The sequence below is a fragment of the Acipenser ruthenus genome, chromosome 40 (genome assembly GCF_902713425.1).
Source record: "Acipenser ruthenus chromosome 40, fAciRut3.2 maternal haplotype, whole genome shotgun sequence".
NCBI classification, from domain to species: domain Eukaryota; kingdom Metazoa; phylum Chordata; class Actinopteri; order Acipenseriformes; family Acipenseridae; genus Acipenser; species Acipenser ruthenus.
In genome coordinates this window covers 7,802,455-7,816,172 of record NC_081228.1, presented here as the reverse complement: position 1 = coordinate 7,816,172, position 13,718 = coordinate 7,802,455, and the positions used below count along the sequence as shown (strand labels likewise).

At 41.2% G+C, this 13,718-nt stretch overlaps 1 protein-coding gene across 2 annotated transcripts in view; it reads left to right on the top strand.

Moving 5' to 3' along the window:
• LOC117397449 (major histocompatibility complex class I-related gene protein-like) overlaps positions 1-13,718 on the top strand; it is a 140,669-nt gene that overhangs the window by 104,135 nt on the left and 22,816 nt on the right. The window contains exons 1-2 of one of the 2 annotated variants that reach the window (XM_059010217.1): positions 7,399-7,601; positions 10,989-11,249. The exons of the other annotated variant lie outside the window; for it this stretch is intronic. Of the exons in view, the coding sequence (XP_058866200.1) occupies positions 7,547-7,601; positions 10,989-11,249 (316 nt within the window). The 5' untranslated portion in view covers positions 7,399-7,546. Of the gene's footprint in view, positions 1-7,398; positions 7,602-10,988; positions 11,250-13,718 lie in introns of those variants that run through there. 2 annotated transcript variants of the gene reach the window in all.

Here is a 13,718-nt window from a genome sequence, read left to right as displayed (position 1 = left end):
ATGTCCATTCTGCTAGTCTTGTGACACGTCCATTCTGGTAGTCTTGTGACATGTCCATTCTGGTAGTCTTGTGACATGTCCATTCTGGTAGTCTTGTGACATGTCCATTCTGGTAGTCTTGTGACAAGTCCATTCTGGTAGTCTTGTGACACGTCCATTCTGGTAGTCTTGTGACATGTCCATTCTGGTAGTCTTGTGACACGTCCATTCTGCTAGTCTTGTGACACGTCCATTCTGCTAGTCTTGTGACGCCTCCATTCTGCTAGTCTTGTGACGCGTCTGTAACTGGTTCACTTTTGCTCTGGTAATGTGAATGTCTGCGTTGTGTTTCATTTATTATTCTCGCTTCTGCTACTCTGTCCCCCTATCCTTATCATACACGGACGACACAATTCAGGCACGGCAGGCAGTTTATTGTGGTTATTGCTGTTAAAAGAAACAGATTTCAGTTTCAGGCAGCAATGTACGTTTCCTTAAATCCCCTCTTTCCATTCAAGCAGTGACTGGGCACAGTAGACAGTACAATTATAACATGCATTTGCAGAAAAACAAAATTGAACAAAACCCTGCTTACATGCTATCGCTGTGTAGTCTACTAGATCCTACCGTTAAACCCTAATATAAAAACATTCAAAACAATTATGTACAACTGATAAAAGGGAGGACAACATACCTGTTAAAATAAAAACAGATTTCAGTTTCAGGCAGCAATGTATGTTTCCTTAAATCCCTAAAACAAAATAAAATAGATTCACCCGATATGCAATTCAGGTTAGGTCAGATCCCCGGGGGACAGCGTACAGTATACAAGCAACCACGTGTAACTACAGTAATCACAAATGCAACAAAAACAGATGTATTAAAAACATATAGCGCGCTTATATGGGAATAAAATGTTACAGGTAGAAGTTATTTTCAGTTTGTTAAAATTACAAAACTATTGGAGTACTTTTATCTCGATAAAACTAAAGATTATGATTGGAGGAAACGTCATGATGCTTACCCTCTTTCCATTCAAGCAGTGACTGGGAAGAGGTAACCCGAAACCGGAACTATTTAAAAGGGCATTGTGCACTCCCTTTGTCTCACCACAAGGTGTCAGAACAGTTAACCTCATTATCACAGTTGACTTTTGGTGAAATTAAACTGGTAGAATTAAACTCTGTATTAAACCTGTTACACTCACCCCCCTTAAATTACACCAAAATCAATATACGACATTGGAAGGAAAAAAAAAAGTAGCCACCCATTAGAATTCAAACACTCAAGAATCATCAGGCCCAAGTCAGACACATATGAAAATACACATACATCTTAAGTCAGCATTTTGCTACCTAACAAAAGGCTTGGAGAAAAAAATTGAGGTTGATCAAGTCTCAAATCTCTCCTAGACTAATGTGATGCCTAGTACACCACAAACACCTTGGCCAATAGACATGCAGTAAATAAAACAGGAATTCCATAGCATCTAAGCTTAACATCAGGGTGGTAAAGAACAAAACATGTATATATAATAATATAGATACATCTGATACAAGAAAATTACCAACATCTCCCGTCAGTCATTAAAACGAAGTGAAGGATTACACACTAGAGAGCAGATTCTGATCGTGTTGCAAAGTCATGTGCTCAATTAACCTATTCACTGATCGAACAATTCTACCAAATCTAGTTCGGACAGGTTCAAGGCCAGAGACAGAGCCCTGAATACTAGTGTGACAAGTGGGGGAGCTAGTGCTGTGAGGGAAAGTGGGAGGAGCAGATGAGACATCAGTGCCTGGATTGCTACATGCATTTGAGCTCTCATCTAATTGTGCCAGGTTCTCAGTAGTTAAGGCAGAAACAGAATTAGAATCCAAGTCTTGTAATGTTTGAGATCCGCCAGTATTGTTGCAAGTCGAGTTGTCAAAAACCCAGGGCGGACGCGATCACCAGCACTTGCTTCCTCGACAAGGGCAACAGACTCTGAAGGCAGCGAATCTTGTAATGAACTGTCTTCCATCTCACTAAGGAAATCTGTGGAAGGGTTATCGTCAGGCATATGGAGAGGCAAGAAGTTGGCTTGGAGCAGCAGATTTCTGTGCACTACTCTGGTGTTCCCAGACTGATCTTGGATCTTATAAATGTGGATTGAAGGATTCGTGTCTAACACAGTGTACACTGTTGGTTCCCATTTATCTGCCAGTTTTCGTTCCCCTTTATTGGCTGAGAGGACTCTGTCTCCCACGGAGAGAGGCGAACCTTTTAATTTCTTGTTATACTCCTTGGCTTGATGGGTCTGTCCTTTAGCAGAGTGTTGCTGAGCTAGAGACTTGGTGTCTTTGAGACCACTGATGAGAGACAGGACATAAGAATTGTAATCACACACTGCACTGTCATTCAAGACAATTTTGAACATCAAATCAACTGACAACCTGGGTACCCTACCAAACATGAGAAAGAAAGGCACAAATCCAGTTGTCTCATGGGCCGTGCAATTATATACAAATGTCATTGACTGGATCAGTTGAGGCCATTGGTGCTTTGCTTTAGTTGGCAACGATCTGAGCATGTTCCCCAACGTTCTATTGAATCTTTCAGTACCGCCATTACCCATTGGATGGTATGCGGTGGTATGGGATTTGTTAACTCCAGTTAACTCAAGTGGTTCGGCTATTAAGTTGCTTTCGAAATCGGAGTGAATCCGCTCAGGAAAGCCGTACACACAAAAGAAATTGTCCCATAGTTTCTTTGCAACTTGCTTGGCAGTCTGGTCTTTGCAAGGAAAGGTATGAGCCAGCTTTGTGAAGTGGTCTGTTACTGACTTGTTTTTATTGTCTTCAGCTGACCAGAAGTCGATGCATACGAGCTCAAGTGCAGCAGTGGTCCTAATGTTTTCTAAGGGGGCTCTTGCAGCAGGTTCGGGCATCTTGGCAAAGACACATCTTTGACAGCATCGCACATGTTCTTGAATGTCTTTCTCCATGTCAGGCCAAAAGAATCGTTGATGAGCGAGATATAATGTTCGAGCTTGCCCCTGATGATCTGCCAGGTCATGTACTCCAGTTAAAGCCTCATTTCGCAAGACCTCAGGGACGATGTATTGGAACCTTTTCTTCTTTGTGAGTGGGTCCTTGGAAACCCTATATAGGATGCCATTCTGCAGCACAAGTTTCTCCCACTGTTTAACAAGTTTCAAGGCATGGTTTGGTATTCCAAACCGCTTTCTCCTGGAAGGCCGTCTTCTCCTCTCCACATACGTGATGATCCTAGAGATAGTAGCGTCCTTTCTTTGGTGAATTTGTAGGTCATGTAGGGACAAGGTGGGTAGTGTATCTTGACCTGAAGGCACCAGCTGCTGAACATGTTGTGCAAGGCCGACAGCTCTGAGCTTGGAAGCAACGTCCCATTCCACATACATATCTAGAACTGCAGACACTTCTTCCATCGACAGTGACCCTTGTACTGAATGCAGTGGCTGAGTGGAAGCACCACCTGATAGATGGGGAAAACTGGGGTTTAGTACCTCCTGTTGCTGGCAACTCCACTGAAACACATCCTGTATTTCAATAGCTGCAACTTCTTGAGCTTCATCCATCAACTTAGTATAAGGCACAGACAGCAATCTCTGATCGAGAGGCTTCACGAAAGGCTCCCTAATCAAAGCCACAATGTTCGACCTGCCTGGAATGTGCTTAATATCGAAAGTATAAGGGACTGCGGCTCAATGATTTGCTTGCAAAAGCAACTGGTCTTGCTTTGTCCTCTCCGACTGGGATTTGTCACAGCACAGCTCCAAGACCATCAAGTGTAAAAATAGCACTAAAATAGCACTGTTTAGAAGAGCATCCTTCAATTTCGCAAAGGCAACGTCACAAGAGGTGGTCCAATCCTGTGGGGACAGTTTTCGAAAAGCACCAGGCTTTCCCAGGCCTTTGGCCGTCTTGCATTTCCGCTTCTGACCTGCAGTGAGACTGAAGAGGGGCTTGGCAATAGAAGAACAGCCTGGTATGAAGTGCTGATAATAGAGGACCATGCGGAGGAACGACCGGACCTTCTTTTGAGATGGTGTACAGCCGTCATCATTCATAAGATCCTCTTTCCTTATGTCCGAAATGCCCTTTATCTTGTCTTGATCAACCCCAACACCGCTGTGGTCAATGACATGACCTAAAAACTTGACAGTCTTGCGCAAAAGGTGACACTTTTATATTTATGTTTATCTTAAGTTAATCTTTTATAGATACTAAAATAAATATAAAGATATAATTAAAATACATTGTGGAAAATAAAATATTTACTTGATGCAATTAAATTATTGTTTATATAATGACAGGGAACTTGCACTGCCAGACCCGGAGGGACCAAATATTGCAGCTGTATATGAAGAGGAGGAAGTGCCTGAAGATGGCTCAGGAAGATACATTCGCTAAATGATTGTGGAGAATTGTTTCTCCAATTAATGTTTTAGTATTTACAAAGTCACATGAAATCCCCCAGAGAATTTAAAATTTACTTGCTCAACTGAGATAGGTGGAGTAAAAATAAAAAAAATAAAAATTACTTACTATTTATTTCAATAGGTGTTTCAGTTTTTGTATTTTTCCCCAAAAGTATTTCTTTTTCTGCGTTATACTCCTCTAACAAGCACAGATTTCCAGTTACTGTGAACTGTGAACATCGCTGTTTGAGAAAAGCGTCAGCCATGTTCCCCCCCCCCCCCCACCCCAGTGTCTTAATTCCCAGAATGCGTTGCGTAATTTACTAAGTAAGACCAGTCTAACGAAAGACTGCTTAATGCAACCGTTTTAACTGAGTGTCTATTGTTAATATGGCTTATAATTATATTGACAAAGACTTAGTCTATGTTTATGCAACCGGCAGCTGATAGCCGCGCAGAGAAGCCTTCATATTGTCCTTGCATGTTTGCTGCTCCATCAGTTGAGTTGCCACTGCATTTTCGTATGTCAGTTTTGCAGGACTCTGCTATTCCTAATCTACATTAATGATTTAGATTCTGGTATAGCAAGCAAACTCATTAAATTTGCAGACGACACAAAAATAGGAGGAGTGGCAATAAAAATGTGCATTATAAATATCATATGGGAGATAGTGAAATTGAAGAAGGGAACTATGAAAAAGACCTAGGAGTTTATGTTGACTCAGAAATGTCTTCATCTAGACAATGTGGGGAAGCTATAAAAAAGGCCAACAAGATGCTCGGATATATTGTGAGAAGTGTTGAATTTAAATCAAGGGAAGTAATGTTAAAACTCTACAATGCATTAGTAAGACCTCACCTAGAATATTGTGTTCAGTTCTGGTCACCTCGTTACAAAAAGGATATTGCTGTTCTAGAAAGAGTGCAAAGAAGAGCAACCAGAATTATCCCGGGTTTAAAAGGCATGTCGTATGCAGACAGGCTAAAAGAATTGAATCTATTCAGTCTTGAACAAAGAAGACTACACGGCGATCTGATTCAAACATTCACAATCCTAAAAGGTATAGACAATGTCAACCCGGGGGACTTCTTTGACCTGAAAAAAGAAACAAGGACCATGGGTCATAAATGGAGATTAGATAAAGGGGCATTCAGAACAGAAAATAGGAGGCACTTTTTTACACAGAGAATTGTGAGGGTCTGGAACCAACTCCCCAGTAATGTTGTTGAAGCTGACACCCTGGGATCCTTCAAGAAGCTGCTTGATGAGATTCTGGAATCAATAAGCTACTAACAACCAAACGAGCAAGATGGGCTGAATGGCCTCCTCTCGTTTGTAAACTTTCTTATGTTCTGCTTATGTTCTTATGACTTGAGAACACGCATTAGCAATTGAAACACGTATTCCCCAGCTGGAGATTCACAATCTACCAGGGCAAGGAGCCTTTCGGGAATGCGATCTGTTATGTACCGAATGATCCAAATCTCTGCCTATGTGAATGCCAAGTTTAAGTATGTTTTCAACTACAGTTTGTTTTAATTCCCTCGGTGTTGTAGTCAGGCTCTACTTTTTGTGCATTCTGTGGCCCTTGCCCCACTCTGTCTCGGCGGGCAGGGGCTACATAATAATAAATAAATGTCAACTGTGCGCTCCAAAGGCAGATGTTTAAGTTTACCTCAAAGAGGCAAGTTTTTAAGTGCCACAGGTTTTAGCCAATCAAATCAAAGTAGTAATTGTGATGCAATATTTGGGTGGGATCTTCCTCTCACACAACGAATCATGTGCAAGCCAGGTTTGATTGACAGTTGTGAGGCAGTTGGCGGGGATCTGTTGAAAGTCCGAGACGGTTATTTTAATTTGCATTTTTAAAGTAAGTTAGTGGTAGTGCCGCGGTCACCATGGCAAAACAGATCTGCACACACTTTTAAGAGTTTAGAAGAAAGGATCGACTGAACAGGATAAGACAGCTGTGTGAATAATTATTTCTACGTAATATTAGAAATGTAAAGAAATACAAAACACTTGGGTTTTGTCTTAAAGGTTCGCCGTTAGCTTTTCTCCCGTATATAAGATTTAAGGCAGCAGAATATGGGAATTGCGCGTTCCTTTTCATTAGCGTGTCAACATAATTTAAAAAGATTCACAAAACCTGAAAAAATGTTGCTGAATTTGTCACAAGGTAGTTTAAAAAAAAAATCTATTTTTGGCTGCTCTGTGTTTTCTGCAGCTAACGCAATATCTTTGTTTAGCTGTACCTGAGAATGCCGTGAAAACGAAAGCAGCCCTAGTATTTAGCTGGAAACGAGGTATTCTCAGCACAGCTAAGATTTTAGTTTTGGTTTGAAGGCAGCAGGAGCTTTGCATAATTTTAAATGTTGGCTTGACAGACGCTGTTATGCAGGACGACTTACACAGAGGTAACACGTTATTACAATATAGCTAAGAGATTACAATACAGCTAAGAAAAAAAGCAATAGAGCTTTTTGTTTGGGGATTTTTCTTGTTTGTTTGCACTTTTTCTCCAATGAAACGGTTTTTGCAGTTATTGTGCGCAGTGTGTTTGTTTCTGTAGGTTGTATGCATGCTTATGTGTTTTGTATTTGTAGTGTATACGTACAACCACTGTTATAAACTGCAAAACATGTTCGCCTGGCTTCACTCGGCACCATACATGTTCAGTCTTGGCTACTTTGCTCAGCTCAAACCCCGGGAGATATTTGATGTGTTCAGAGTTTTAATTGATTTAAATCGTGTTTGTAATGTGAACTGTTTCCTGTGACGTCACAGAGGCCCCTCCCAAATGTCCATTCCTAGCTCCCCCCCCCCGCTCTGCTGTCATACACACAGGCATGTTTGCTTTCTTTACAACACGATTCTGTTTCACTTCAGAGACACACACCTGAAAAACACTGTTTCACCCAGATACTCCTGACGCTCGCTTCCTATTGGCTGAACCGCGTTTGTGTAGCCAATCACAAAATTCCAGACTGAAAGTTTTCTGTTTGACAAAAGGTAGAAGATTTCTATTAAACATATTCAATATTAAATATACATATCACAAACAAATCCATTGTTTATAAGCGAGTATGGTATTTAAATATATTGCTTTGTGAAGACTATCGGAGATGATCCGGGTGACTGTACTCGGGATTCTCTGCTGGGTTCATGCAGCTGCTGCAGGTCAGTTTTTACACTAGAAATATTTACTGTCTTCAATAAATATACATTTCAAATACTACGGGGCTTCCTCGCAGGACGTGCCTGCTTTAAGTAAAAACAAATAGTTTGAAACTGGCAGTCGCCACTCTGAAACTAAATCGTATTTTGTGTGAATGTTAACAAGGCGTCCCTTCTGACGAGTCTGTTGCGGCTGTTATTTGAGTTACTGTGTGTGCGTGTAGACCAAATAACAAAACAACAACGATGCCAAACGGACTAAACAGCTAAATGCAAAAGTATTGAAAGAAAATCAAGTGTTAATTGAGGTCCTGAACTCGCGTGAAACTGGAATAAGCAGTGAACCGGGCGAAGCTGCAAAACAAGCGAAAGGGAAGCTGCGTCCATGGACCAGTTAGATAGTATTTTGATGGAGACCGAGCTTACTACCCGGTCCCATCATTAGAGAAATCAGCACCAGGATTCAAGACGCGGTGTAGCTGACAGCCGAGTGCAAATATCTATGTGGAAGCTGCTTTAAATGAAATGCTTCTGTGAGCACGTCCGTTTATTCTGTTAAGCACGGTAGTTTCGTTTGCTGTGCATGTATTGAAATCAGTTTTTGTGTTGCGTGTTGCTGCTTGTCGGTACATTGATTTAATTCAAGTGTAAGAGGCTTATCCATGGAGTCATATGTATTATAGTAACGCGCTTTAATATACCAGCATACTGAACACAACGGTGTGTTTTTAGGGGGGCTGGCGGCGGGGCTGGTACTTTGTTGCAGCTGATAAAAGTGAATTTGCTGTAACAGGGTTAGTGAAACGGACCTGAGGCCGTTCTGAATTACTGTCCAGCTGCTGCTAACAAGGCACATCTGGAGTAGAAATGTCTGACAAACTGACGTATGTTCTGCTTCAGTGCCACTAAAACAGTGGATGCTGCATTCCTTCATACTGAAGCTAACAATGATAGAAACCCACACGCCTAGCATTGCTTATACTTGTATTGCACCCATTTACACCAATTACTGCACAACCAAGAAGCAACCAATTACCCTGTCAGCAATAAGACACGTACTGCAAATACTGAAGAGGAACATTTACTCTCTAAAAATATTATTCTACAACAAAACCTTCAGGAAGCATTGTAAGGTCCCTCAGGTCTCCGAAAACACTAAGCAGAATACATAATAATAATAATACAAAAATAAATATAGTGTCGACAAAAAATAGTTACGTTTTTATGGTTTCTGTAGTACTTTATAATGTCTTCCAGAGTGTTATGAAAAAGGACACCCATTTCAAGATGCTGCTGTACAAAATCGATTTGTAGTGATTTGTCAAATACAGCCAAAAAAAGCCCTGTTCCTGAAACACGCTCGGCCCTTAAACAAAATAGGTAAACAAGTTATTCTGGGTACCTGAACACAAAAACCAGTAAAAACATTGTGAGCACCTGACTTACACCGGGACCCTTTTTGAGATTGTGACTGAACCGCCTGTATCTAGATAAAGTAAAGAAAGGCAGCTCGCCAGGGTCACTGTAATTCTTCTTATTTCTTTAAGTTTTTCCAGCCTCGCTGTTATTGTTTTATGGGTCTGCACAGTATTGGGATAATCTTACATCGATTTCAAAACTGCTGCATTCACGATTCACACACACTGTCCTCATAGGGGATAACGTGATCACGCCCTGTTCGGACAAATCTATAGCAAATGTTGTTATGGGTGTCTGCTTTTTATTGCCATCAGTAACTCCATCCACAATAATTCTGAATGTTTTCATTTCAAACTGTGAAGCATTGAACTTGTGTTTTTGTAGTACAGCAATTTTGTTTGACATAATAATTTACATACCACGGTCTTCTCGCCCGTTCCTCAAAATACTTCCAAACTTGGCTTCCTTTGTTTAGAGATACCATTTTAATTATAGAACAAACTCTGAAAAAACGCTTGTCATTAACATTATTTAACCCCGACATAGAATTGATACCATACCACGCCTCCTGCAGGCATGAACACACACACAGAGCACCAATGAAGCGCCAGATCAACCGAGAATAAAACCCGCCCCACTGTCAATCTTTCTGTTGCACCAATTAGAAAAGCTACTTGGAGGCAATTTCCAAACCCCTTCCTTTTTATAATATCCACCCTTCCTGTGGCACTAGAGCAGTCTGATACGCGACGGACTGCTGATGATAAATGACTGAAATGAATGCATAAAAACAATCTGCGTTTGGTGACGTTTGTCACGTGACCGGTTATACGTCTAGCATATTATTAAACGTTTTACCACGTCTAGAGTTTATACGTTTAAACATTTAAAATACCCATCCCTAGTTACAATCAAGCTGTATTCAGGTTTCAGGGTCTTTAGGAGGTAAATACCTATGCGGTAATGGGTACATTTTTATTTCAGGGAACCAGGGTTATGAAATAACCGAACGTTTTAACCCTATTACCGTCCTAGTTAAAGAAAATACACAGACAAAACCATTTTATGTGATAACTAACAACAAATCTGCAAATATCTGCACTGATTAAAGGTTTTCTGTGGCCATCTGAATTCTGCATTGATTTCTGGAGAGACTGGTACATGTCAGCAGCTCACTGGCTCTGCAGTGTTTTACTCTGGGATTATTGAAATGTGTCTGTGACAGGGATGGCGAGTGGTGACATCAGGCCAGATGCAGAAACAGAAAAACAAAGGCAGTGAAAAGATGCGTGGTGTGCTGTTTATTCAAAAACAATAATACAAAAATAAAATAAAAGGTTTAACCAAAAAACACTCAGAGAGCACAAAAGAAAAAGTGTAAATAAAACAAATCACAAACACAACACCGAATAGGTCAGGCCGGGCTATCGCCTTCACTGATCCTATATATTTTTAGTTTCGTTTAGTTTCTCTCCTCTCGCTCTCCCGTTCCTCCTCCGAACACCCAGCCAGAACTGAGAGAGCTGCAGGTTTATATGCAGGTGATCATCTCCCGATTTAACAACAAATTAATCACTTAATTAATTCGGGAGATGGCCACCTTCTGCACAAGGTTTTTAATTGCTCCTGGCAGAGGACAAGCTACCAACCTTGCCTCTGCCAGCACACATTTTAAACAAAAACAAAACACGACTCCACCACCATTTAGAAATAAATACAAATAAACAATAACACGGCTTTCACCATCATATTTACACCTAAATACACAACGATAATAATACAACAATAATCATAATAATAATAAAAATAATAATAATACTACACCAATACAACAAAACAAATACAAAATAATAAACTGCACAGGGGTGGAGGGGGGGACCCCGTTCTATAAATAAATAATATATTTAAACAGCAGGGCTTTCTACCGCCCTGCTACAGTGTCACTAATCCTCATTTGTATTCCTCTTCCAGGAACTCATTCACTGCATTTCTTTGGAGTGGCGACCTCAGAAGGGACTGAGACACCAGAGTATGTAACTGTGGATATGTTGGATGATGTGCAAATCTCATACTTTGACAGCACCATGAAGAAACCTATCTCCCGATCAGACTGGATCAATGAGACTATGGGTCGTAAGTTCTGGGAAACACTTACCCCATATATTCTGTACGATCATGATATGATACAGTGGAGTTTGAGAAATACAGTCCAGCACTTCAACCATACTGGAGGTGAGTACAGAAACATAGGGCTGGATGCATAAAAATCCAGACCATGGCAACATGTAAAAAGGTACAAAACTGGCAGAAAAAAGTTAGTTTCTTCAAGAAAGTTTCCCCATAACACTTTACAGGGGTGTGCAATTTCTGAAAAAATCTTGCTATCCAAGGGACAAAGTGCTAGAAAAATCTACTTATCCTTCTTAAAAATCTACTTGCCCCCTCCCCGTCGCTCAAAACACACACAAGAAAGCAGAATCTAACTTGTAGGATTTTGGTTTTATTTAACAGTGAACTCAATCAATCAATCAGTGATTAACAGGGGCGGGTCTGGCCTTGTAGCTTGATGAGTTCACTGAATTCTTCAAGATACACAAAAGCTTCCCTGTGGCCTGGGGTGCCAGCTGGCTCCAGAATTTACAGACACTTTAAAGACAGGTCAGGTTTTTTAACTCGCCTCTCTAACCGCAAATGAATTGATTTTATTGAACAAGTAAAGTGGGTGTGAATTGTGGTGGCAATTCTATCCGGAGAGCATCATAACATGTATTAAAACCATACTGTGTGACAGGGTAGCTGAGTCGTCTGACGTCAGGCCAGAAGCAGAAACTAAATACTGACACCAGTACTGCAGATTCAAAAAGAGACGCGGCGTGCGCCGTTTTATTTAAATAATACAGAAAATAAACAAAATATTTAAACAGAAAACACAGTGCTCTCAGAGCAAAATAAAAGGTTCAAACAAAACAAGTCTCGAACACAAAATAATAAATCCAGGTCAGGCTGGGCAGTCGCTGTCACTGTTCCTGTATACTTTTAATTTTTAAGTTTCGTTTTGTTTTCTCTCTCGCTCTCGCCACTCTCGCTCCTCATACACCCACCCCGAACTGAGAGAGCTGCAGGCTTTTATGCAGGTGACCATCTCCCGATTAGCAACAAATTAATCACTTAATTAATTTGGGAGACGGCCACCTTCTGCACGAGGTTTTTAAACTGCTGTGGATGGGGCTTCCCATCCACGTTACTAACCAAAATAAAACACACGGCTACGCCGTCACATATATTTCTACAATACATACAAAAATAACAAAACACTGGGCCTCTCCCAGGTCCATTCCCGTGATTCGTGTAGAAATGTTAAAGAAATCTGGTGGGGGTGCGGGGGTTAAACTGTAACGTGTTTGAGCCCTTAGGCACCTATCCCATGGGGCACAGGAGAGGCAAACTATATATTATGCCCCTCTACTTTTTTTGCTCTGTGTAAACACACTATTATTCTGTGTTTTGTTATGGTTCTGCTGGTTTAACCCCTTCAGTGCTCGGGGACGTCCTCCCATATATCACACTGTCCCGCAGGCTGTGAGTAAACGATTGTTTCAAAAATTGCACCGAGTGTGTGGGAGGGTTTAATCTCTAGAAGTATGTGAATGGTGTATCGGTTACGTCATTTAAACAGTGGATGATTGACGTCTAAACTAGCCTATAGGAGTTAATCCAGTCTGGAATCCAGGAAGTCAAGTCTGTATTTATAAAGGATTGTGCTTTGATCTGATTAAGTCGTGATGGCTTCAACATTTAGCAGACCTGAAGAGCTATTTTTGGCAAACTTGATGTTATTTTCAGAACTAATCGATCGCTATTGATTGCTGCAGGGTGCCCTATATTGTACCGATGTTATTCAAGCCGCTGTTCCTCAGACTCACTGTCTGGATTTCTATCTGGCCTGTCCCACAGTTAATCTCCCCCTCACTTATACCACAAGAGGCTTGAATAACATCTGGTACTGCATGGAAATGTCCTTCCAGGGGTGTCAATGGGTTTTTGGGGGGTGTGTGACAGGCAAGAACCCAGTATACTAAATATACAGGTTTGGTATCCCTGCAAACCTTAGGACCTGCAGAACGTGGAAATCCACATTTGCAGTTCATGTATGCATCCTTTGGGGCACAATTGTGGAACTAAATATAAACCTGTGTCATTTTTACCACTTTTTAAATAGTTTTGCCTAATATCGGAGGGGGTTCTGGGTAACAGATTTTAGGGGTGGGGGTTGTGTTACCCATCCCTGAATTCTATAATCTGTGGGGATTAAGAAAATACATGGTTGTCCCTGGTTACCTTGCTGCCACTGGGAGTTTTGCCATGCTAAATGTGGGGAGGTGCCACACGCCAACATCGGCAGAATTATCATGGAAACTGCCTGCCAGGGTGTGTCTTGTTTTGAGGCTTATTGCAGTCAGGAACCTCGGGCAAAAGTAAACACGTTTGAGGCTTATTGCAGTCCGGAACCTCGGGTAAAAGTAAACACGTTTGAGGCTTATTGCAGTCGGGCACCTCGGGTAAAAGTAAACACGTTTGAGGCTTATTGCAGTCAGGCACCTCGGGTAAAAGTAAACACGTTTGAGGCTTATTGCAGTCAGGCACCTCGGGTAAAAGTGAACACGTTTGAGGCTTATTGCAGTCGGGCACCTCGGGTAAAAG